Source organism: Molothrus aeneus, chromosome 4 (assembly GCF_037042795.1).
Source record: "Molothrus aeneus isolate 106 chromosome 4, BPBGC_Maene_1.0, whole genome shotgun sequence".
NCBI lineage: Eukaryota > Metazoa > Chordata > Aves > Passeriformes > Icteridae > Molothrus > Molothrus aeneus.
The window spans coordinates 33,826,462-33,853,733 of record NC_089649.1 but is presented as its reverse complement, the minus strand read 5'-3'; the positions used below and the strand labels follow the sequence as shown (position 1 = coordinate 33,853,733).

Genomic DNA, 27,272 nt, shown 5'->3' with positions numbered 1-27,272 from the left:
TATTGGCATTGCTTACAGACCGAGAACTATTCTGCTCTGGTATTTGTCTTAAAGGTTTTGCCATGCATAAAAGGGAAAAGCTGTTATTTCTATTGATTCACCCTCAGACCACATAGCAAATTCAAAGAGAAATAATAACTAAGTGACGAGAAGCTGCTAAATGGCAGAAAGAAACAAGGAGTATGTTCCTGGGCCTTCATCTGAAAGGTCATATACCTAGCACCTTTTGAATGTCAAGCCTGAAGATGAGAAAGCAGTGTAAATAAGCCAGTGCCTTTGCACTGCTGGTTGGCAGGTTGGCTGACTCTCTCTTGCTGTCCTTCCTGTCAGGATCTGTCACTGTGAGGGAGATGATGAAAGCCCCCTCATCACGCCGTGCCGCTGCACGGGCACCCTGCGCTTTGTTCACCAGGCCTGCCTGCACCAGTGGATCAAGAGCTCGGACACGCGCTGCTGCGAGCTCTGCAAGTACGACTTCATCATGGAGACCAAGCTCAAGCCCCTCCGCAAGGTAGGCTGCTCTGGAGTTTGATTATCCTCAGGGGTCAGAGCTCCAGGATAGCTGTGCAAATTGCCAGCACAGTTAAAGAAACATCTGTCCAGAATGGCTTTGTATTTGCTGCTGGAAATCAGTCACGGTGATTTTATTCTTACATATAAACTGGTTAATTTTCAGCAGCAGGGAATTTGACTAAAGACTCGCTTTCTTCACACATACATATAAATGCACAAATAATAGTCTTTTGGTTTAGATTTTCTATCGTCAGCTTTTTGTAATGAATTCATCTGCGTATTTTTAAGCCAGAAAGAAATATTTTCATATTTTGCTCCTGATTAACACAGTCCAGTTCACCCAGCAATTTTTACATGAAGCCCATAACTTCTGGTTGAGAATGATGCTTATACCCATGTGGAGACAGCAGTTATGAAGTAACACAGTCAATTTAGCTGCATCTGTTGTAGCTGTGACACTCATGGGCAAATTAATCACTTCTGCTTTAAAATTAGTTAATGGAATTGAAAAGACAGGGTGACTTTGCATCCTGAATGTCAAATGTGTGTTATCTGCACTCATCTGTTTTCTAAGATAAATCAATAAAATGCTACACAGATTGTCAGTATAGGGAAGGTGAAGAATTTATTAAACATATGTGGGTTTTGTTTTCTTTGGAGTGGATAGTTTCTCTTTGAATTTGTATTTTAAAATGTTCTTATCCTTCTGGAGTCTTGTTGAATCTTTGAAGTTTGAGTCAATCTGGAGCTGGGCAAGTTTTGATTTAAAATAAATTTCTACATGAAAAACATGTACCAACTAGTGCTTTGGAGTAGCATATGCCTATATAGTAGTGTTCTAAAGGCAAACGACATTTTGTTTTTGTTGGCCTTACACAGGTAGCAGTAGTTCAGAGAAAGGAGAATCAATGGAATTACTTCACACTTCCCATTCAGAGGAATTTTCTATTAAGTCCCTGGTGATAAACCACTTCTGAAGAGAGAATTCGGGGTAATTTGGAAAGCAAAGCTTGTAATAGGGAAAGACAGTTCTCAAATGCCAAGTAGATCTGGCCATGTACACTAGAAATTGAAACAAAAAAAAAGATGGCTAAAAACTCAATTATATTGACTCCAGTTTTAGTAATCACATGTAGATTTTAACTAATGTGACAGGATGAGATAATTGTGTATAAACCCCCTGCCTGTTGCATATCTTTGGGGTTTTTTTCAGTTTATATGTTTCTATTTTCAAACCAAATTGTTTTAATATCTAACAAGTACTCTCACAACAGTTACTTTTCTAGAGAGAATATACAGATATTGGTATTTTTAACAAAAGTATTTTCCTGGTTTTGTTAGATAATACAGCATCTTTTATAAAAGGGAAACAAAATTTGTCGCAACCAAGGAGAAAAGGAGTGAAAAATGTGCATAACTTGATATCAGATGTAGGCACTTTTAACTCTGTGTGGTCAGCGCCACATCTCCTCCCCCTTTTAGAGTGGTAATGTAATTCCTACAAGTCTGCAATTTCTTAATTGAATGATTGTCACCTTATTCAGCTTATCATTGGTTCTCAGGTATGGTTTAGATTTCTGCATAGAAAAGATTCACCTCTTCTTTCAGGCAGGATATTTTTGTTTCTGCTCAAAGCACTACTCAAAAGTAGTTTATCTGCCTGGCAGTCTGTGCTGGCAACGTTCCTGCCTTCAAATGCAATGCTAACAAATATTTGTTTGTGTAGAATGGACCCAGCTTCTAACTATTAATCCTTTTCAGAAACCAAAGCTCCCAAAGATTTCAAAGTTAAAATTAGTTGTCCTTTGGCACTTATAGCATTCAACTGTGACACCCTTTATGTGTTACATTTAATTAAACATGTGATCCTTACTAAGTGTGAGCACTATCATCACCATTGTTCACAAATTTATGAAACACTTAACAGTTTATGAGAACCTGTTTTGGAAACCAAGTGTTTTGACAGCTGTAGCAAAGCCAAGGTAAGGGAGGAAAAAGTGATCATGAGACCTGCCATATGAGTAGAGCTGACTTGCAAATTTCCACCCAAACGTCCTTTATAAAAATCACTGAAACTGTTTTGTTTAGGATTGTTTTTGTCAGAACTTATATATTTTGCAGAAGTGGAAAGTCCCAATTAAAGACTGTCAAATTTCTTGGCAGCTTTTATGATGCCCAGAATCTCAGTTTTGGGGTGTTCCTTGGGGAGCCCATGTTTTCAAAAGACTGGCACAGAGAGTGGTGACCAAAGTACTGTGGGACAGGCAGCTCCTAACACTAAAGCTCGGCACAATCCTGTCTCCTTGATGCAGGATCTGAAAAACACTATTGGCTCTGGGATTTCCAGACCTTGAAAGCTTTGGGTTTTGCTAAAGCTTGGTTCTGTACTAGACCTCAAGAACCTTCAGTCCCCTAAGTCTGGCCTGTCAGCAGTGAATCAAAATTTCCGAATTTCTGGAATCCTCTTGGCATGATGACAGGGACATTATGTATCTGAAAACAACACAATTCTTGTCAACTTTGTTGGATGCCGACTGGAACAGCAAAATTCACCCCAAAAAAGTTATTAATTTTGCTAATAAGCTTTGAGGAATTCTGAAAACAGATTACTTTTCCATGCTTCCTAGACAGAAGAGCATATATTTTGTTTCAAAAAGGAGTGCCTATTTAATTCCATAAGAGACTAATTTCTTAAAAAAAAAAAGGAAATTATTTTTCCTAAAGTGAGTTTCTGTCCAGCTTCAGATGATGCAATTTCCATGGCCATTAAACCTGGATTTGAAGTGACGTTCTACAAGTGGAAGGGTCACATCTTCTTACCAGTTCTGACTTTTTGTTTTTTAATCTCTCTCATCACTTATTATACAACATTTTAAAATTTGGTTCCTGTCTGTGCATTGTTTCATTATGATGAATTTTGTCATAATGTCTTTGTAAAATTCCTACTGCTGGCCTCCTGAAGGGGAAAAAAATTACAGACTATCAAACTTAATTACAGCAATCTATAGTTTTGCATTTTGCAGAATCACAAAAGCATGATTTAAATATAAAACAAACTATTTAATTCAAAAATTAATTACCATCTTTATTTATACCTCAGCCCTTCATGCACCTTCAATGTTTCATAACAGATTTTTTTGTCAAAGTCTAAGGTTTTATAGCACAATCATTTTGGAATATCATGCCATATCTGTTAGCACCCATTAGTGACAATGTAGAATATACAAAGTTAACATAAATTAACATAGTCAGTATTAAATCAAAAAGTTTATGCCAATGTGTGACAGTTATTTAATTAGAGAATCCCTGAAAGCATCAGACATCAAATAAAACTCAGTTTAATCATTTTAGTGAGTCTTTGCATTGAGGTAATCCTTTTAAGCATTGATCAACAGACATTGCAAGTGTTCCATATATTTGGACAGGTCTAATTACTTCAGCTCAAGATAAATATAGAGATTAAATATTAAGCATTGCTTAGTGTTTCTGGTTTATTTCTCATGGTCTCTGTTACATCTGTCTGTCATTATAAATAATACAGTTACATTTGTAGATGCCTCTCAGCATCTGCAATCCATGATGCAGAATTTAAAAGGTGACTTTATCACAGAGGGAATTAGGGAGTGGTAAGAAGCTTTCATGAGTTCCTTATTGAGTTCTATCAGGTAATAGGTTAAACTGGAGATCAACACTTCTTCTTTAAAAAAGATGCAATCCTAGATATTAACACCTGCATTTCATATCTCTTGAATTTAGTGTTTGAAGACTAGTAGAAACAGGAATTGAATGAAAATACAGTGAGAATGAAATGGATTAAAGGGTCAAATTAAAAGGAGCTTTAAACACAAAAATGTCTTTAAATGGAGATTCTCAACAGTGCCTTGCTATACTTCAGAATACTTTTCATATTTAAATTTTGCTATCTATTTAAGATGTCTAGTATCTGATGAGATGTCTTATTTGATGCATCATCTCAACAGGTTATTGTGTATTGTCAGAGATGTCTATTTTCTCTCCCAGTTGTATTTTTGAAATGATTTACAAATAAAGTCTTATTTATGTGAGGCATGAGCAATATTTCTCATTGTTACTGTGTGGTTGCTCTTGGTCATTAGGGAAGCGCAAGTCAATTTTTTTGTTTACAGAAGCTTTATGTAGCAGCTGAGGTTAATTTTCTTTCTGATAGAAAGAGTATCTGAATTTATGCCTTTTTAAAAATAGAGCACTCAGAATGTTCTTTTAGTACAGAGTGATATGTTTCTATTAAATTAAACAGAAGCAAAGTAAATGCTGATCATGAAATAAACTTGATCTTATTTATTTTGAATGTGCACATATATCTTCTAAGTGTTTATCTCTCTTGTATTCTGAATTTGCTTATATGCTGATATAAAAAAAACTCATAGCATGCCTAAAACATTTACTGATGGCAAAATATGTTAAGGGTGTTTTTTACTTTTGATTCAATAGTAGCCTGGGAATTCATATTTACATTTCTTTTTTAAGAGTATGGTGATCGCTGCCAAAAGTCATAGAACCTGCAGTGAAATTTCTGTGATATTCTGCTCTGAAATCAAAAGTTCTGGCTGTTAGAAACTACTTTTGCCAGAGTAAACTCTCAGGTCCAGATATGACCAGAAGAGCCTCACAAGAAAAAGCCCCAAACTTTTGGGCAGTCATTGCCACACTGCTTGCTGTTCAATTCTTACTGCCCTGTGCTGTGAGGTATGAACCACTTGCCTTTGTCGGTGGTTTTCTAATAATGCTCGTGATAAGAAATGGTATCAAATTGCACAGGACTTGCTGTGGGACTAGTTCCCTTTTCACCCAATTGGATGAATATTTTGCAGTCCTCAACACAAAGGAGCTCCTGCGTTTTTCTTTGATTTCTGCTGCAGCTACATAGTGTCGTCAAGGCAACCTGCTCCACTGTTATCTTTCTTCCAGTGAACTGTCTCAAACCATCAGTAGCCTCAAATAATTGCCTGCAATATGTAGGGTCAGACACTTCACCAGTATGCACAAAGGCACAAAGCTATTACTTTCTTGTTGGCTATCATGTCATTATAGCAAATAACTTTGGGCTCAAGGGACAATGTGTATATTAAAGCTTTGTAAAGTAAAAATGATTCTATAGCATTTATATCCTATTGTGATGCCTTGGGGATGCAAGGGACTGCTTTATTCAGACAGTTGTATTCCTAATTTTTGAGGATAATAGAGCATTACTGCTAATTTATCTGTATATAGACAGCATGCTGGGCTTCATAGAATAATGCTGTCTTGCATTTTCTGCCACAAGAACAAACTAGAGCTTAGCTTTCTTATGGTGGTAGAATTTGTGCTAGCCTGCCATTCCCATATGTCTTTCTCTTCCATTCAGAACACAGCTTTATTCACAGAGCTATCCCAGTTCCCACAGACTTCTCACAGAAGATTTTTGTGCATCTTGCCTTGAAACCATCATAACATACCCCTAGACTTGCTAAAAGCCATCTTGCTGTGATACTTTGCTGGGACACCCCCATGTGCAGCATCCTTCCTGGAGGTAGAGCAAGATGTTTGTACAGTTATTGCTTTGAACTTGCATTCTTTTAAGAAGCAAATGGAAAATATTGTAATAGAAAATTAAATGAAAACGTAGTCCTCTGCTAATTAAATGCCAGTAACCAAATTGGCTACTTTGCTGCTCAGCAGCATTTGCAAAAGCAAAGGGAATTTTGGAGGTTGTTCAGCTCTGGGTATTAGTAGTGTTATCCACTATTGCACAGACCCATGAACATGAGCTCTGGGAGGTACAAATCTTCTGTGCTTTCTGAGGCTGAAATAAACAGTTTGATCTGAGTTGTTTTACAGATGCAACTTGCATCAAAAGATTCAATTCCCATTTTATTTAGAGAGCCCTACTCAATCCTGCAGTTCATCAGTCTCTCTCGTATTTTTTAAGAACTTGGGGCCTTCTTTTATTTTTTTTTATTTCAGGCCTTTCAGTGTTTTGTTTTACAGCTTAACCTCATCAATAGTTATAACCAAGGAAGGACTGGGAGGTTGAAGCATTGAAAATAATTAAGAGAATCTCTTGCTTTACAAATAAAGAAAGTGTAAATGGAATGTAAATGTATAGCTAGTAATATGAAATTAAAGAGCATAGTCAACCCAAGCGTTGACCTAAACCAGTCATTGTCTTTCACTGAGTTTTTTGAAAATGCTATTTTTACTGTTTAATTTTTAAGTTAGGCACTTTACCAGCTCCCATGGGAGAGGGTTGCTATTCATGATCTGATTAATGCAGGTTATCTGTCACATAATTAACACGTACAATTTTACAGTTGTTGCCTGCCTCAAATTTGTTTTTCCTGGGACCTATTGATGTGAGAATGATCTGTTCACAGGTTGATGCTTGCTTGTTGGTGGAATGCATACTAAAAATGGGTTTTCTTTTGAAAAATTATGATTTGATGTTCTTTAGAACACAGAAATTCCAGTAGTGGATCTAAATTATGACCAAATGGGATAACTTTTACTTTACTCAGGTTTGGTGGATTTTGTTAATTTAATTTTATTCCTGTAGCATTTTATTAAAATTATTGGGGAAAAAATAGAGTTTCGTGTTTTTTTCAGAATTAATAGCTCCCCTCAGCTCTTTACTAGAGCACTATGCTGTAGTTTTATTTTAATTACTATAGCTTTCATCAGCACAACTTTCCTCTATTTTATTTTTATTTAATTGGATCAAAAGAATCTCTCTTGTGGGAAAATTAAAGGACAGAGAAGGCAACTGTAGCTATTCATTGGAAAGTCAGTATTCTTCCTAAAGCCGTATTTATTGATAATTAAAAGCATCAGCTCCTTTTTTTAATCTTTGTTATGTGGAAATTCAGACATATGTGTAGACACCCGCAAAAAAAGGATATGTCCAGGTATGTTTAAACAACAATGTATTTAAAAATACCAGGGTTTTGGCAAGTGAAGAAATTTAAACCAAACCACATCTTTGGGTTTGTCTGAAGTTTGAACAATTGTAACTGATTCTCAGCAGGCTGTGCAATTTGAAATAGAGGAAATTAAGCACTGATGAATACTGGAGAGAATGCAATTGAAGTAAAGACTCGCAAAACTGTAATCATATTCTACAACTTGTTTTAGGTTCCTAAAGCAACAGATCTTTAGAGAAATTTCCTGCAATTGGACATGACTGAAGAACTAAAGGAAGTAGAGAGGGTTACAAAACCATGTAATAGGATGTTGGTCTCCAGCATGTTGCTATATCAGTTTTTCTAATTTTTCTCCTTTTCCAATTTCTACCATGCTATTAGAGCCTTCTGTCCATGTCCATCCCACTATAAGCACTCAGATGTGCAAAAAAATCCTACTTGATATTCAAAGACAGAGACTCAGGCACAGTCTGCTGGGAGATGGTTTGTTGTGGCTCCTGTAGTGGAGAAAGGACTTGTGGCTGCTTTGACCCCAACAGAATCCATCTCAAATCCACCACTGAGCCTATGTCATGGCTGCTTTTATACTGCCCCTAGAATACACACCGCAAAATGCAGCAGCCCTACCTGCTTTGGTCAGAAAGGGAAATTTCAGCGTAACTGGTGTTGCAGGAAAATTATGGTCTGTGCTCTTGTAGTGTGGCAGTTTGACTGATTTTTTTTATGTTTTTTTTTTGTATGTGTATGTGTCTAAGTTGTTTGAGGGCTGGACTGTGATTTAAAGGTATTTGCTACTTAGTGACTGGAGCAAATATCATGCCTTCAATTAGATATGCTGCTCTTTTGGAAATACAGAGTAGGCAGAGGCAGGAGTTGACAACTGCAAAGAGAACAAAAGTGGCAGACGAGATCCTTTTGATAGAATGATCATGGAAATACCATAGGGAGAGCAGACAACAGTAGCATCTGTTTCTGTTCTTGACTAACTGTGATAAAAGTTAATGGAGACATAGATTCTACCCCTTTTATCCCTGTTCCTTTATGGGTTACCAACATATAGCTTCTTTTTTGTTTTTTTGAGTAATAAAGTCATGTTAAAGCCCAGATACCTGAAGTAAATATTTTCTAGAGTTGTAGATGTGTGCCTCTTGTTTGTAGTACCAGATACTCCCCATAGTTTTACAGTAGGGTGGTAGTTCACTCCTGATCAGTGGTTTAATGTTTTACCTGCAGTTTCTCTTCCAGGATTATTTTTTAGATAAGGTAGCTGAAGTGTACTGTGCATGGAGATAGTGATCTTTTTATTACAGCTCTTACAAAGCAAGAAAAGAAAAAGTAATTGTGAATGAGGAGTTCATGATAGCACTGAAGGCTGTATTGAACACAAGATGGGTTAATGTCTTTTCAGCCTTCAAAGAAGATGCTTGGAAAGTAAACACTTGGTCACGTACTTCTGTGTTCTATATATTGATGTAAAGCAAATTCCAGCAGATGGGAGCTAGAAAGAGGCTCCCAATATGGAGAGATTATTCTGTAATTACTTCCCATGGGATTTCTTGCACATCTCTCCAAAGCGTCTGGTGTTGGCCTCTATCCGAGACAGAGCACTGGATGAGAGGGACATGAGGTCCTGTATTTCCAAAGCATAGGTGTTGTGTTTTGTTTTGTGGTTTTTTTGGGTTTGTTTTGTTTTTTGTTGTTGTTGTTGTTTTTTGGGTTTTTTTGTTTGGTTTGGTTTGGTGTTTTTATGTTTTTATTGGGTGTTTTTTGTTAGTCTGTGTTGGGATGTTTAGGATGCAGGTACTGAAGTTCTTTTAGCTGGTAAATGAAAAGTATTCTCAATACCACTTTCACATTGCAAAAACAGCTACTTCATTTTAGAAATTATATTCTTGAATTGCTTAATTTCTACGCTTCTCTTTTACATTTTTTAAGGGTTTGCTAATTGATGTCATACACAGCAAAACATTGCATAAGCTTGTGAAGAGTGCATACTGATTATATCACTTAAGTCTGTTCTAATTGTCACAAAAAAGAAATAAGGTGCCATCTTGGTTATGATAAAACTGAATTATTAGTTCTTTGCAGATAATAGTCTTAAGGTGTTCATCAAAGTGAGGTTTTTCATTAGGTATTTCTTTTATTACTCTAGGTATGCATATCATACAAAAATGAAGTAAGTATGTTTGTTTTTAGAAATGTACCCATTTCTGGTTCAGTTTAAAATTTTTAATAGGTGTTTTAAATATACTACAGACATTCTTTTGAATTCCAGACAGGTTTGTTTAGTATCTCTTAGGGACAGAAATAGATTTTGAGCAAACTTCAGACAGATTTGCCAGACAATAATCTCTGCTGGAACACCTAATGAGATAACGAGATGGAGGTAAAGTTGTGCATAGACAGGGACATATGATCCACCAGGTGACATGGGATTTTAAAAATTCATTTCATTTCCCTGTTCAGCAATTAACATAGCAGGGGTCTAATTATGGTCTTCTAGTCTTTATCTTTACAAGAGTTTCTTCTCTGGGATACATCTTTTGAAAAAAGGCAATGACAAATATGTTTTCTGTATTTTCTGTGATCCTGCTCAGTTCTTCCTACTCTCTGGATGTATTTGGGGAAAAGAACACAGTGTAGGTGTTTTCCTGGTCCGAACCTTTCTCTTGTCAGCCATCAGACCTGGCTCATTCTCTTGGACTGTCTGAGGGGCACTTCTCATGTTGGAGCAGGATGTGAGGACACATGCCTTGTCCTTTAAGACACCATCCCCACGGTACAGGCTGCAACCACATGTTGTTTGGATGGCACAGAGAGGCCCAGAATGCTTTTATTCAAATAACAAGGTTTGAAGTCTCATCTCTTACGAACACTTCCAATTTCTCCAGGGCTATTTTGTTCTCCCAACATGAGTGGAGCCCTGTTGTCCTTTATTACTATTATTTCTTCCTCTTCCACCCACTGCACAAATTCCATTCCACAAACTACCATGGCAGCTGCTTTCCTCCAGCTGGTAGGTTGATAGCAGTGAGCAGCTCACTGTGGAGCCTGAGCCACTTAGTACTGCAACAAGTGACCAGAAAACTCTCCCTAACATAAATAACTCGGAGCTACACGTTCACACTGTTGACATATCTTCACTGCTCGGCTCACTTCAGCATACACCACACCAGTTCTTTTTCAAAAGTGCTGGCTAAATCCTTTGGGTTGATTTTCAGATAAGAAAGACCTTTTTCTGTAGGTTTTTTAGTCTGTGTGCAGAGTGCAGTTTCTACAACAGCTCTAGTAAGTAATTTTAGCCTCTATTTTGCAGGCAAAATTACTTTAAGATAAAGGTTGACTGAAAGTACTTTTTTAGACTGTAGAAAGAATTCAGAAAATATTGCATCATGACTTTAGCTCTAGGTGAGAGCAGAAATCCTTCCAGCTGTGGTTGTTGCTTACATTATACATAGGCATTTTTTTCCGCTAAATAATGGATAGGGAGAAAAATGTCACAAAAATGTTTAATATTAGCAATATTCCCCCCATACCAGCTTCCCCTGTCAGACCTCCTTACATGCAATTTTTAAAACAGGGTTCTTGAAAATACCCGGGGGTTAAAAAGTCCAGGCATTCATCATATGTTGCGAAGCAGCCCATTAACTTCACCTTCAATATTTGGCATCCTCGGTGCTGAGCCCCTGCAGCAGAGAGACCTTCAGCTGTAGAGGTGTGAGTCTGCAAACCTGCAGCAGAGCTGCAGTTGCCTCAGGACATCGGTGTAGACAAAAATCTGTAGCCAGTGTGACAGAATATTACCCTGGACAGGAGGCAACACGTGGGCACAGAGTAGTGGGTGGGAGCAGGCGGGCAGCAAATCTACAATGCAGAGGTGGGGAAAGGAAACACAGGCAGCAGAGTTTGCTAAGTGCCATTGAGAGCTGTGGAGACAGCTTTTGTGTGAGCAGTGTGGAGCTTTCGGTTCTGCATTGGCCATCATGAAACCGCTTTGCAAAAATCGTAATGTATGGGAGGGAATTAGCATTGCAGATTTGCTTCTCTTTAGCTGAGAGGCTGTGTTGGTATGTAGGACATGAAGCAGCATTCCCACACCCACAAGGAGTGTTTTCAGAAGATACTAAAGAAAATATCTGTAATTGCTTGTTGCAATATTGATTAATCAAGCTTTTATTAGAAGTGGCATGCAGGGAGGCAGATTTTTTTTGTCCTTTAAAATAAATATGAGAGATTTTCTCAAACTACTTTACAGGAAAGGGAAGTGGTTGGCTACACATGATTTAAAGTTCCCTGTATGTTTTAGGGTTTGGTGGGTTTTTTAAATTCTTTTTTTTTTATTTCCCCAGAAGACTCATGACTACATTTTGTAATTACAAGAGTGGGATTTGAAATCAGTAACCACTCTCTTGAAGTTTCTGAGTGAAATTTTCTTTAGGAAACAAAAGCAATACATGAGGTAGAAGCCTAGAACAGGGTACAGTTTTACAGCTGCCACTTTAAAGATTATTCCAAACTTCTCAGGCAGTAAAGTATAGGAATTCCAACTGAGATGAACGTTGTGTCTAAGAAGCAGCTGTAAGTAGTAGCTGGGGTGGGACGAGTGTTTCTGATCACATTCACAGCCCAGCTTCTTCCCGTTCTTGGTGGGATTCTGTGAGTCAGGCAGTCTCTTACCACCCTCCAGTGGTTTTCAGAGCACAGTGCAAGGACACGCTCGGAAAGTTTATTCAGAGAATAAAAAGGGGGCTGGGGATATTCCAAGCTTTCTGCTGGGGACACATTTGGATTTTTGGTACACTTTGGATTTATTTGGTGACTTGTTTAAAAGAGCTTTTGGTTCCGGTTAGATGTTACAAAGTGTTCTAGCACACCTGTTCTGTGAAGCATTATGCTATTCCTGTGGTTGCTTGCATTTGCAGGACATTAAACCATCTGCATTTGTGATGATTTCCACTCTGTGTTTGTATTGCTGCCAGGATTACAGAACCTGTGGGTGTGACAATTGGCTGTACAACGGTGAAGGGTTGTTTTGTGTGGGGCTGGGCAAAAGCTACAGTTTTTCTATTAATTTAGTGACACAATAATTTGCAAGCCATTATAAATGTCTCCTCTAGTTGTTACCATTTATTTCTGTCATTACAGAATCTAAAGCACCTTAGGAGCATTAAGATCTAAATTTCCAAAGAAAATTGCATCTGTGTACTTGATTTTGTGCTGTTTTTCTGTTCTTGGTAGCATCTGATATTCTATCCATTGCATGTTGCAGTGTCATCAACCTGATTGCTGTATTTTCTTGGAGATCACTGATGAAGATAATAAAACATGACACAATTTATTTTTATCTTTCTATTATGAATGTGGAAAGCCATGAAAACTGCAGGAGCTTCAAAACACAGCAGGGATGAATTTATCAGAGGTTAAGGAGACATTAATGCTCTGTGTGACATGAAAGGTAGCGCCTGCCAAATTCCCCACATGACTTTAGGCTGTATCAAGTCCTGGACTATAAAGCACAAGTAAAAGGGGCTGATGCTTTCATTGCTCATTACATTGTTGTCTCGTCCTTTGTTACAGATTTTCAAGCAATTTTTATTTCACATAACTGTGCTTTTGTCCAAGCAAGTCTATGCTAAAGCTAACAGTTAATTTTTTGATAGAAGCCTATTGCAAAAATCCTAAAATTGGGAATTGCACTTTTCTGCTCCAGGACAACATAAATTGCTGGCTACTAACATCACTCATCTAGTAGAGCATGACTCATCTAGTCACAAAGTACTCTCTGTTCAGCCAACCTAAAATACGTGAGTAGGATGGGGAAGTTACATCAGCTGCCACTGGGATCACCAGAAGTACAGCACAAAGTTTAATGGCTTTTTTTCTTTTGAGTTCAGCTTATCATCACCATAGTTGAGAGAATTATGACTCCAGCAAGGGCAGGGCAAAACAAAAGAGCAGCTTTGGAGCACACTAAGAGCTGTAAAATGTTCCCAGGTATCTGTCCATGACAGACAGAGTCTCTCCTTGGATCTTATTCCTTTCCTGTATCCCAAACTGCAGATATTCTGCAGTCTCCTAGTCCCTTAATCACCTATGCCCTGGTGACCTCTCCAGTGTCTTGGCAGCCACCTTCTGTCTGGTGGGGTAATGTGTGTGGATAGAATAGACAGACAGGCAAGGCAGGCAGTCTTGTGGGAGAAGAAAAGGGGGCAGCTGGAGGAAGCAGAGTCCAATAGGCCTTGGCTTGCCTTCTGGCTGGATTTGATGAGATGTTACCAAAAAGGCCTACTTCAGCCAATTTCTGCTGGCTTCCTCTCTACTTTTCTTGTAAATCTCAGCAGAACTCTGTGAGCTGGAACCTTTATTTACCTATCCTGCCTGTTGGTTGGTTGATTTTGGCTGGGTTTTTCCCACCTACAAAATGTTTAAATTTAGACTAATGGGACCAGCATTTGTCTTTGGCTGGGCATTCAGATGAACACAAAGCATTTTGAGTGTGTTAGAGAGTAAAATGGCTATGAAGAGACTGCATGTATATAGTCAATGACAATGAAAACTTTGCAGAGAGTCTTCTCTCCAACAGACCAAATAGTGTAGCATCAAAGTTGAGATAACAGACAAAATCTGTTTAAGAACAAATCGTTCTTCGTTGTGTTCTATGTTATCTCTCACAAAGCGTCCACAGGTAAGTGAAGGGTTAAGGTAAAACCCTTTCTTCCATCTGGACAAAGACAAGGGTTCTTTCTTTGGAAAGAAAGTCTGTTAGAAGACTTGAATTTTCACTGCACAAAAATGAAAATCTCCAGGTCAAAGGCTGTGTAACCTGGTGGCTGTAATGATATAAGAGTCTGATAATGCCACATACTGTCCGGTCTGACCACTGAGTATTAGCTACACGAACTATAATGAGTATAAAGTTTGGGGGATTGTTATTTAAAAGAAAACCAAAACAAATCTTTTTTTAAATCTCCCCTTTTTGCCATACAAAACCCAGTAAGCTTTGCTTTCACTCAAAAGTACATATATCAGAAACTGAAACGAGGTCTCAGCTAATAAATAAGCCGATGGCTCTGACTCTTTGTATATTACTCAGGAAATGTTTACATCTTTCTAAACAATTATTTATGCTTTGTGTTCATGAAGCATGGGAGAAGTGATTCTTGAGAGACCCCACCGGGACTGCTGCATCCAGCTCTGGGGTGCCCACTGAGGTCATGTTGGAGAGAGCCCAGAAGAGGCCACACAAAATGATCAGAGGGCTGGAGCACCTCTCCTATGAGGAATAGCTAACAGTTGAGGTTGTTCAGCCTGGAGAAAAGAAGGCCTTGAGACCTTGTTGTGGCCTTGCAGTACCTAAATGGGGCCTGTAAGAAAGATGGAGCAAACTTTTTAGCAGGGCTTCTTAACAGTAGTACAAGGGGTAATGATTTTAAACAAAAAAAAGGGTGTCTCTAGACTACATTTAGAAGAAACTGCTCATGATGAGAATGGTGAAACAGTGGAACAGATTGCCCAGGGAAGTGGTAGGTGCCCCATCCTGGGAAACATTATGGTCAGGCTGGATAGGGCTCTGAGCAGGCTGGTCTAATTGCAGATGTGCCTGCTCATTGCAGGGGGGTTGGACAGGATGAGCCTTACGGTTCCTTCCAACTCAAAATATTCTATGATTCATAGAATTGTTAGCAAGGGCTAGAAAATGGTCTAGAGATTGTGTTCTGAAGCAACAGCTCTGAAACATGCAAGACTTAACTGCCATTAAAGACTGAAGCTTGTTTGGCCTGGTATGTCCTGCTCTACAAGCAGGAAGAAGTATTTCTGAGAGTTATTCCCCTTGGTGACACAGCACTGACCCTCGTGAGGTTTTAATGCTGTTGTGATCCTTCAAAATGTAATGTGACTGCAGAGAGCATTCACAGTTGAATGGCTATGTTGGTTCAGGTTAAAGGCTAAACATCTAGCTTGGATGGCATGTCCAGCCTTAAGGAATTTAGAAAAAAATTTAATTGCCTGGAAACAAAATTTTTAAAAATCCCGAATAGTGAAAACAGCTAATAAAACCAAAACAATCCAAAAACCTAAACAAGGAAAACCAAGACAAACTCAGAGCTTGGCAGTAAATATGCAGCATGGCAGTGCTCTGCAGAGGCTGTGGTTGCTGTCCTAGCCGGAGCAGGTGGCAGCAGTGCTGTGGCACCGAGCTGAGTGCAGCTCGCTCCGGTGTTCACAGAGCCACAGGGAGGTGGCACTCGCGTCTCATGCTTTGTACTGCTTTCCTTCCCCAGCTGCCTGTACTGGCTCCAAGATTATCCATCAGAATTGAGGCATTTTGCTTTTAAGTGCTCTATTCTTTCATCTGTTGTCAAAGGCAAATATTTTAGGGGAGAAGGGTTTTGTTTTGAGGACGTGCTGTGAAAAAAGCCCATGTCACAAGTGAGATAAAAAAATCACCTCAAGAGCTGCATTGTTCAATTGCAGAGAATAGCCTATCTCATCTTAAAATAGCCTTAACTTAAGCCAGGATTTAGCACCATAATTCAGAAACACGTGCCTGAAAGATTCCCCTTGCATTACTGAGGTTATTTGGCTGCTAATGTATATGGTCATTTCCATGTAATCCTCTTTTCAAGTTTATTGAACTTAATCCTCAATGCAGTTGAATTTCCTGTGCTTTTATTTTATAGCAAGACTGTTACATAGTTGCATTCCTATAATTTTAATACATATTACAAACAGATGTTTGGGCTTTTTCTTCTCTCACCACCAGAAATGCAAATTTAAAGTAAATATTAATCTTTTTACCTGTCTATTAACATGTTATGGCTGTACTGTAATGAAATTACTTAAGATAACATTCACAAGCAGACAGAAACAAAACAGTATTCTTCATTCCTCTGAATCTATGAAAATGAGATCATTGTGAATTTAACAGGGACAATGCACACGCTCCTGTAATGCATATTACCAAAACTAAAGGATTTGTTAATTTTATTACTGCTTGTGGTTTTGTTAGAAAGAGCCACAATGGCCTAATCAGTTTGATGTAAAATTTTACTAGTCAGATTGTTTTAATTACTTTTTTTTTTAATTTCAGTGGGAGAAATTACAGATGACAACAAGTGAGAGGAGAAAAATTGTGTGTTCAGTCACATTCCATATAATTGCAATTACCTGTGTTGTTTGGTCATTGTATGTTTTAATTGACAGAACTGCTGAAGAAATTAAACAAGGCAATGACAATGGTAAGTATCTTTTATCTTCTTCAGTGCTGCTGATAATGCAGTGCCTGCCTTTGAAAGGCAGCTCTGTAACCAGTCACATTCTGTTCTTAAATAAGAGCTCACATGCCTACACCAGAGGCTTTAATGCAGAAGTTCTGAATGCATCAGTATGAAAATCTTACCTTATGCCCCAGCAGAGAGAACTCTACGTCGTGTAATCATTACAACAGCTTAACTGGCCTGCCAGTTAATCTCCTGGGTTAATCTCCCATTATCTAGGTAATTCTAAAGCTCAGGCAAAAAGATGAGTCAAGTTCAAACAGCTCAGTGCAAGTTCATGTCCTTAAATAGCAATTTATTTATATTAATCCCTTGAACCTTGATAGGAAGTAAAGTATGATAGAGCTTCTTCATTAACAACCTTCCTAATACGAACTTCCAAGAGACTGTTTTCCAGTTGTGTTAGTCCTTCATGTGGGATTTTAGTAGCATGGAAAGCCATTCCTGTATCCTTTCAAATTTCACTGTCAATGTCCATGTTCCAGCTGTATTTATTGGTTATGCACTGGAACAGAGAAGTCATGGAGTCTCCCTCTACTGAGATACTGAAAATCCAACTGGACATGTGTAACAAAATGCATGCTTAATGTCAGTAGGATCCATACTTAGCATATATGGAAAATATATCCTAAATTTAACTACTGTTTTCCATTACAAATCTAAGTTTGCTCTTAAATTCAGTCTTAAATGTGATCATAATGATAAAAAGCTTTTGAGTTTTGATCTGAATTGAATTTAAGCACCCTAGAGGAACAAAGGTCTCCAGCTTTTTGTTATATTCCAAAGTTAACATGGAAAACAAAACAGGTGGAGCATTATGCCTTGCTAGTTAGATAAATATTTGATGATATTCCTGATGCTTGCCTTTCTTTCCTTAGAGGAAAATAAGGAACAAGCCTCAGTAAGTCACAGATGAATACACACTACAAAGTCTTGTTTTGCTTTCTTTTGAAATGGGTAACCTTGCTTTTTATCTCAAAAAACCTGGCCCAGAGGACAGGACTAGGGATGGCTTTGAATTTCTGTTTATGAATACAACTACATCACCCTACTCATTACAAGGGGGAAGCTATTTCTGTAGATTAGGTGAATTTACATAACAAAACAGCTAACAGGGATTTTTGTTGTTACACACAATGCATAAGAATCGTGTTAATTATTCCTGGTAGGCTTAAAAAGTATTTACAATTTGTATAGCATTCAGTATTAGCCAAATGTAATGGTTGATTCTTTACACTAAAAAAATGGACAAAGATATGCCCTGGAGCTACTTAAAACACGAAGAGGTGTGAAGAGGATGCTTTTGCTCCAAAATTTGCTTGTTGCAGGGGAGAGTACTTTTACAAAAGCGAACATGTATTTGTGGGGAATAAGAAGGACATATATGTAGTTTGCTTTCTTCCCCATTTTCTCTCGTTAAATGGGAACTGCCAAGACAAAGACAAGTAAGCACTGGAGAAAAAACACTTTATAAACATATTTTGAGATGGAGAAAAATTGAAACCCTGAATAATACTAGTATTGTTTGTTAATATTCTATTTTAAAAATCCTATTTAAAATATGGATGTCTCAAATTATTTAAGAGGTTGGGAGTTTTCTTCTCTTTAGCAAAGTATATGATGCAAACCCTTTAATTGCTAAACCTGACACTGGTTTATAGAAAAGCGAATTTAAAATATATTTAAAATATTGTAAAATTTATATGGCACCAGTGGTAGGGAATCAAATTGCACATAAATTTATTCTGCTTGAATAAACAGGTCTAGATTCAGCGGATGTTTCTACTAGTAAAGCTCAGGTCTGAAAACATGGCAATCTTGGAAAAAAATGATATACAAAATTATATACTCTTTGTCCCCTACCAGTTAATAAAAAAAGATGCTCCCTGTATTACTGCAGAAGCAGCAGCAGCCTATATTTAATGTTAAAAGGTGAAAAAAATCCTGAAAAAAGATTTTAAGAATGGCATTGATTTATTTAACCAAATGGTGGTCCAATCAGTTAAAAGTAGGAAGCAGTTTCCTATTCCATGGGCAGTTTTTTGGCCAGCGCATCTATTTTCCAGTGCCACAACTGCTGCAATAGCATGCACATACCTGGGCATTCTTAGCCAGTGGCTTCTTTTCAGTATACATTACTGAAACAATGTTTGATATTAAATGTATAACATAAACTTTCTATTTCAAAGGTGTCCTCGAATGGCCCTTCTGGACAAAACTCGTTGTGGTGGCCATTGGATTCACAGGAGGCCTGGTCTTCATGTATGTGCAGTGTAAGGTTTACGTCCAGCTGTGGCGCAGGTTGAAAGCCTACAACAGAGTGATCTTTGTTCAGAACTGCCCAGACACCATCAAAAAACTGGAGGAGAAAAGCTCTCCATGCACTCAGCCCTCGGAGCTAAAGGACGCGGTGGTGGTGCCAGTAGCACAGACAGGTACAAACTCTCAGCCGGCGGCGGAAGAGGCGACGTCGGAGGTCATGCCAGTTTGACACGGACAGCACTGCTTCTTCCTCGCAGAGTGAGCCGTAGTGTCTGCTACACTACAAATGCTATAAGAAAGTAGAAATTACTGCATTTTTTCAGTTGAAGAAGACCCCAACCGAACGACAAAAAAAAATACCCCATACAAAAACCAAAACCATACAAGAAAAATGGATCCAGCAAAGCAACTTGTATACTGTAAGGAATGTGACCGTTCGTGATGTAATTTCGCAACTAGTCAGCAAGTGTAGTGAAAGTGGAAGTGTAGAAAGTGCAATAGAGAACAGGTTTAACAGACAATGCCAAACTTATGTAACAAATGTACTTTTGGTTTTTTTCCTAACTGGGCTGGCTGGGAAAGTAGGAAACAGAAGTGATACAATGATTTTGTTTACAGAAGACACAAAACCTTTCATCTGTTTACTACTAGAAGTTGTATCTTTTCAAAGTTACACTTCAAAGGGTACCAATCCAAGTAATATGCATTAAGAGAATCAAAGTACAGAGAGCTGTATTGCAGCACTCCCTCTCTAAGCCTCGTACAGTAACACCTTCATGTGACTGTAGTGGAGCCTGAATGTTTGGGCAGCTGTGTCAACTATGGATATTTGAACCAGTTGTTTTTAACTATGGCTGGATTTTTGAAAAGTAAGCAGTTCTAACCAATATAAACTCACATCTCCATAAGCTGCAGATAGTTTTTTTTAAATGTCAAGGAAGTAAGGAAGGAGATAATATGTAGATATGCATTTAGAAGAGCAGCTCCGCTGTTTATTTTACTTTATAGGAGTGAATTAGGCATAAATTGGATACACAAGGTATTGAGGCAGAATTGTAAGTGAAAAAAAAGCAGTTTAATGCAGAATTACACAGAAGTAAATTGTCTGTTATCAAAGGTCTGAAAAAGGATGACATTCTGAAGATGGAAGCTACTTTTGGTTTTATTTTTTAAGATTCATGGTACAGAAAGGTAGATGTAATAGACCATACCTACCTACATATCTTAGGAGAAGATTAGTTTTTATCTCCTTGTTCTAAAAAGCTAGTTTTTATCTTCCTGACTGAAAAAAAAACAGATCAATGGTTTCCTTCTGTACAGGTAAACTTAAAGTGTTAGAGATTCGACAGTTAAGTTGTTAATTTCATGTTTTGAGCACTGGCATATAAAAATGAAGTGTGAATAGCATTAAAAGGTGCAATAGATAAATGAATGTAGATATAATCCTGTGTCCAACAGGATGAATTATGTATAAGGAACCAATTTTGTGATTCACTTTGCAAAACTGTGGTGTTTACTATAAGGACATAAGAGCAAGTATTGACTCAGAGTAGTTATGTACTGGTGTGCACAAGTCTGGGGCCTGAACATAATGTGTATTTTAAAAAGAAGTTGAAAGTTCTTTTTTTAATCTTGTATTTAGTAAAGGAGGAAAAGCAAAAAAGGAAATAAAGAACCAGAGTAATGAGGACAGGAGAGTAGAGATTCACTTAAAGGAGGGGTATCTGCCACAATTACAAGTGAACTGGAGTTCTACAGAAGCCTTGAAGTTTCTACTGGTAAATTTTCTCTTTGTACACTCAAATATTTACAGTGAAATAACAGACTCATGCCATTCTTACAAATACCCAGGCTTTAGGGCCTAAGATGTATTGGAATTTATATACTAGGTATTCCTTTGTGAATGTTTACTGGCTTAAGGCTCAGGGAATACTAGCAGTGTTAGCAAGAAATGTGTCTTTAATCAGATCATTATATTATTTTGTACTGGAATTGCTCTTGTAATTTGGCTGTGACTAAGTGATGGTTATCTGGCTAGACAGGATACAAAACCTTGGTGCTTTAATGGGTCCTTAATATATGTCAATATTTGCTGTCAGTTACTCCAGGTGAGTTGGATTAATGTTGAAGTTTTTTCATGTAATGTGACACACACTTTTTATATAAAATAATTTCCCAACTATACAACTGCAACTTCCAATTGTAGCAGCTTCTTATTTGAAACGACATACAAGAGAACCAAATCATTTCTCCATTTAAAATTGTGGAGGAGATTTCAGAAGGTCTTCAGAGCATGATGACATGACTAAGGAATGTCTAGTAACTGCACATGCTTAAGATAGTCTGCAATGGCATGGTTTTCAAAAGCTACTCGTTAAAAGGTAACTCTCATGATTTCTGATGTCAGACACATAAAATTACCAACTGCATCTGAATGTTTGGAAGGATGTTTACAATAAACCTCAGCAACATTTACTGACAAGGAACATTATTATGAAAGATAATTAAGAGCTTTCTGAAATAATAGTTTCTTACTAAGTGAAAGTAACCCTGCTTCTTTAGCCAGCTTGTTCTTTGACTGCGGTTGCATCATGACCCATTGAAAGTACTTTATCCTCTATTTTGTCAGCTTACTGGGGAATAATTTGCATTGGGTTTTTTTCCTTGAAGAAGTATAAAATTCACCTAGAAGAAGAGAATACCTGAAGATTCTGAAAGCAGAACTGTAGCATCCAACAAGATTTTACATTTTTAAAAACACACTGAAGAGTCAGCAACAGAAAAGACAATGTGAAAACTTTTATACCAATGCCTTCAACTTCAACACTGTTCTGGCACTCAACCATATATGCAACTGAGTTTACAGTAAATTAAATAAAAGAAAGCAGAAAGACTTCAGTTGAAATTCCTCCTCTCCCTTGGAAATACTGAATGTGGACAGCAGGAAAAGGAATAAAATGGGACACTGTCTGCTGAGATGGACAATGAGACAAGTCACCAGCAAGAGAGATTTCAGCTGGCTTGAAGCAGCCTTTAACCTTTTAAAGCATTACTGTGTTAACCTGTGCATCCCTTTCTCTTCTTAGATGCACTGGATTTTCTAGAGCTTTCAGGAATTTCATGCAGGATTGGAATTAGTTTCTGAAGCAGGGTGCAACCTCTTCAAGAGGGCAAGGAGCTATTCACACCACCATGCCTTGGATTCTGGTCTTTGGTAATAAGGAAAGTACATGGACAGAGAAACTAGACAGATCCTTATCAACCAATGCTTTTTCATTCCCAAACAAAGTACAATTTTCTGTATTAATTTATTAACCACAATATTCTATCCTGGAAAAAAAACTCACCAAAACCACACAACTAAACAGAACAGTATACTGAAGGTTTTAAGATGAAGTCTAAAGACTTTTTAATGAAGATACCATCTCAAATAAAGAACCATATCAAACTCCTGTGTAGCCGCCACAGTGCAGCTCTGGCAAATATGCTGACAATAGAATTTGGCCTGGCTAAACCCACAAGGGTAGAACCTGGCTCTGAGCTGCCATTAGCAAGAACAGCTTGTTCAACCTAAGTTTTAATAAAGGTAGGTAGAAGTAATTTGGTGTCAGGTCAGATCTGGAAGTTTGATCAAGATAATCCTGTATTCACTCCTGTGAACATGCACATTTCTTTTCCTGTATTTAAGTTACAAGCATTATAATGTTTATTTCAAACTGGCATAAACATACCACTTTTGACTATCAGTAGCATTACAAAGATTCTTGACTAGTCCAGTTGTGCCATTCACACACTGCTCTATCTGAAGGTAGTGTTTATTTTTGTTGTGTAGAAAAAATAATTGTCCATCTCCAGAACAAACAGTTTATAATTTCCAATAATGCAATGAAACTTACTCTGATGAAAGTATTTTACTGTGTATAATATTCGGAACTACAAGTTTGTGTTATTTGTTTAACTCCCTCTCTTTTGCAAAAGAAAAAGTGTATGTTTTTGTGGGTGAATGTGTACTGGAAGACAGAAGGTAAGGGAAACAAAAGTAATGTATCTGCTTAATGTTGTGAAAAAATGTATTTGTATTAAACAAATTACTCAAAGTACTGCAGTATTCTACATTTGTCACCTTGTTACCTAGAGCATCACATGCTGAACATGGATTGGCAATGCTGAACATGGATTGGCAAGACCACACTCTTGCAAGAAAGGTGAAAAATATAACTCAGTTGCTTACTTAGTACTGATAAACCTGCTAAGATGCAAGGGGCTACTTCTGGGTACCCCACCTTGGCAGAATGCTCAGGAAAATACTTCATAGTGCAAAAACACTTGAAAAGACTTATAGTTGCTTAACTTGCAGGCTTTAGCCCTATAAAGAAGCCTAGAAAGCAACTGGTTTTGCATCCATAGAGTAATGGACAACTAGTACTGGGTTTCAACTCCAGGGAGGTAAAAGGACAAAACTTGCCTAAAGAAAGCAATGTCTTGGTACAAACTGTTACACTGATTTTGTAATGTCCAACACATGAAAGCTTTAAATATGGACTGGACAGTTAAATACTTTAAAGCTAATCCCAGCTCAGATTATCAGCATGGATCCTGTTCCTTTTTTGTATTATTTTATACTTTGATTTGGTGGGGTTTTCTCCTTTTTGAAAACCCTAAAGACATTTTCTTAATGAAAAGGAATATTGCATGTTTACATTATAAAAAAAGCCTGTGCATTTTGTGAAGTATAAAACCAAACAAAAAAAAAATATTACCTTGATTAAAACAGAATGTTCCAACCAAGGTCCAAATTTAGTTTTCTACAGTTCTACCTACTCCATATCTTTCTTGTAGATGGTCAGCTGTGGAGAGAGTGAGCTAAGTTTCAAAATACCACAATTCTAGCTGGAATCACAGGGCTGATGATTGGGAAGAATATATGTTCAAAACACAGAAGTAATGTTCTACAAATTTCATTCTGTACATCCAAGGCTAGCCACTTGTTCACTTTCTTAAAGCTGCTCTAACTAGCTCACTATGTAAATCCAAATGGATTTCACAAATCCCTGCAAGATACAGAAGAAACAGCATAAAAAAAGAAGTTACTGTAGTAAAGATATATTAATTTTCATTTATTAGCATATGGAAAAGTGGAACCAATTTTGGTTTCATAATTAAGAGAGTAGAGGTATAGGTCCCTAACCTTTTTGCTTTGCACACAAGAGTTTGAATCTCTTGATGAAAGGCACCATCAGAACATGAAGCAGGGTTCTGTTTAGTTTGATGTCTATATACACACTTCCCACCCAATAAAATATTAAGGCTGTTCTGCATGAGCTTTCCTAAAAGTCAAAGAAATTATCAAAGAACTTGGCAAAAACATTGATGTACACATTTCCAGTACCTATGACACAGAGCTCAGAAAAGAACCTTGACTGATAGCAGAATGATTCCAGACTGCTGGAGAATGTGGACCCTAGGACAAACATGCACTTTTGCTACTTGCAAATACCTTTAACTGGTAGTAATTGAATTACAGGACTTTTTTTTAACACATAGAAGATAATATATATGAAAATAAAGTAATCAGCACTATTTGAAATAAAGAAGATAGGTCACAGTAATTTTTAAGTGTGTTAAGTAAATCACTAATAATTTGAGGAGATACTTCTATAATGAAACATGGACCATTACATGTGTGTGTAAATGCCTGGGAACATGGTGAATGACACAGTCAAAATATTTTAAAAATGGCTCACAAACAGCATAGAAGTGAAAAGTGAAGTAGCAGGATTAAGATGGGGTCTTAAATCAGATAAGGACAAACCCCAGTGTTAATGGCTCACAGAAGAAAGACTGCTACTTAGAGGAGCTCAGAAGATACAGCCAAAAGAACAAATCAGTCTGGAAGTTAAGGCAAAGGCTTTAATGAATCTTCAAGTGCCACTTACCTCTAGGTTTGCTACCAAATTTTGAGAGCTGGGGAAAAAGAATATTTCATTAAAAAGTGTGGATGAGATTTTTTTGAGCACTTCGTATCTTAGCAATGGGCATCATCCCTTTATCAGTTTCCAAATCAGCATGGTACTGTCTTGGTTAATTGTGTTAACTTGAATAAGAGCTGATATTAGTAGGATCCTTCCTTTTTTATTTAGCAATATTGTTATCACTAAATTTATTATTTAGCAATTCTGTTTTTAAAGTAATGCTGTCATTTTAGTCTAATAACTTGATTCGTTTTATTTTTCCTTTGTAACAGGTAACTAGTTACATATTAAACCCTCCATTTTAATAAAAGTGGACAGTCAAGGCTTAGGGAACTTGATTACAGCACCATTATGGTGTCTCACCATCAGCTTATTTTCAGTTTCATTAGAGGAACTCTGCACAGGACCATGGCAGGTGATTTTAAGACAGCAGCTTAAACTGCAGAGCATAAATCACAACACCTCATTAGCAAAGTCTCTGACCTTCATGAAACTTCTTTTGGGGAAGTCTGGAAATCAGCTATAATGAATTTTGCTCTTGAAAGAGCTAGAAGATAGATAATTTATGCATTGTATCATGCTGAGACTGACCAAACAAGCCAATTTGATGTAATTCTGCACTGCAAGCATTTTATTGCCCTTCATTAGAAAACTAACCTAGAAGGTTCCTTAAGCACAGAACTTTTTCTGCTAAGAAAAAGAAAGGGGTTTTTGTGCTACCCTTTCATATCTGCCAGGTGTCTAGCAAACCCTAGTTTTAAAAAATGTTAAACTCCAATATACACATTTTTGGTCCCAGACTTTGTCCTCACATGTGGCAGCGTCATCACAGAGATGAGTAAATATGTTATTGCATTGAAAGGCAAACTAACAAACAAAGAATCATTATACTCTATAAGTATATCCCCTTACAAATGGCTTAATTTGTTTCCAATACTAAGGAATTGTAAATTAATTTACATTTACTGTATACAAGCAGCTTTGAGAATGTCACTATCTTCTGTTTGGTTTTGATTTTTCTTTTTTTAAAATAACATTTGCTTTGTTAACATGAAAAGAAAAAAAATCATTTCTACTGGACGTAAAATCAGCTGGTTCTTTCCAGCTGAGACCATCAATAGGGTATGTTTCACAACTAACAAGTCAGCTGCTACTCACAGTCTGAATGTAATTCAGCCACTTCCTCAGAGAAACCTTAGCTCTCCAATGCTGGATGAAGTAAAAGTATAACGTAGTAAGAACATTGCAACAAACTGGAAAGTACACTAAAAAACCCCAAAGTTCTTATATGAAAGTGGCTTTATGTGTAAAAATATTACTTTTTTGTTTGAAATGTTGTATCTTTGAGCCATGATACTTAATGAAATAATAATTTTAACTATTACAGCTTTGAGTTGAAAACTAAAAAAACACAGGAACATTGCAAAACAGTACTCAACAAATTAGAATGAAAGAAATCTTCCTTAAAATTAATCCTTTACCGGAAAAATGCCCTGTAAATTACAGAGAATATGAACAGATGATTTAGCATTAAAATCTGAAGTCCTTGGCTACAAAAGAACAATTTCAAGGTATTCTCCACAGCAAGTTTGTAAGAACAGAGAACATCAGTGTTACCAGCATCTACTTTCTAAATTTTAAAGAAAAAGAATAACAATTTAGAACTTCTGAGAGCATTAGTCTTTTTCTCACCTGTAGGAAACTCATTAACATACAACACTCTAATAGCTGGTTATAATGCATGATTGGATTATGAAATTAACTGAAGAGATTCCAGATTGTCTCAGTAACACATGTGAGGCAAAAAACTCTCTCTACATCCCCCCTGCCCCCACTCCAGGCCTGTCAGGACAAAAAACTCTCAGCACAAAAATTATAAATAAATAAATACATGGCTTTGGGGGTTTTTGTTCCCCCTGCCATGTTAATATTATGCAACAACTCATCTGATGAATTGGTCTTGTACATCATCAGTTTAGGCCTGGATTATTTTAAATTTAAATATGAATACCTGACAGCTACGTATGATTTTTTCTGATAATTCAATGTAAAAAGTTCACATGCAGACACTGTTCTTTTTTCATTACTTGTGCAGTAGTTTAACAAGACAGTTTAAAAGCCAGCTAAACAAGCAATTACTATATGGAGTTCAAGGAAGAAAATTCAAAAAGTCAGTAAGATCTGATCTACAATCATGTTGTAGTCTAAATGAAAAGTGTTTAAAAAAAGACTTAATTTCACACATTAACCAGATTTTTATAATGTCTTATTACTGAATTGTTTCCAGGAATATAGAACATCTCATTCTTCAT

The 27,272-nt window shown here is 37.2% G+C and overlaps 1 protein-coding gene across 2 annotated transcripts in view; it reads left to right on the top strand.

Annotated features, from left to right (window-relative positions):
• MARCHF1 (membrane associated ring-CH-type finger 1) overlaps positions 1-23,088 on the top strand; it is a 224,302-nt gene extending 201,214 nt beyond the window's left edge. For both annotated transcript variants that reach the window (XM_066548244.1, XM_066548243.1), the window contains exons 6-8: positions 331-511; positions 16,540-16,687; positions 18,916-23,088. In XM_066548244.1, the coding sequence (XP_066404341.1) occupies positions 331-511; positions 16,540-16,687; positions 18,916-19,217 (631 nt within the window). In that variant the 3' untranslated portion in view covers positions 19,218-23,088. The remainder of the gene's footprint in view (positions 1-330; positions 512-16,539; positions 16,688-18,915) is intronic.
• Positions 23,089-27,272: the final 4,184 nt, after the last annotated feature.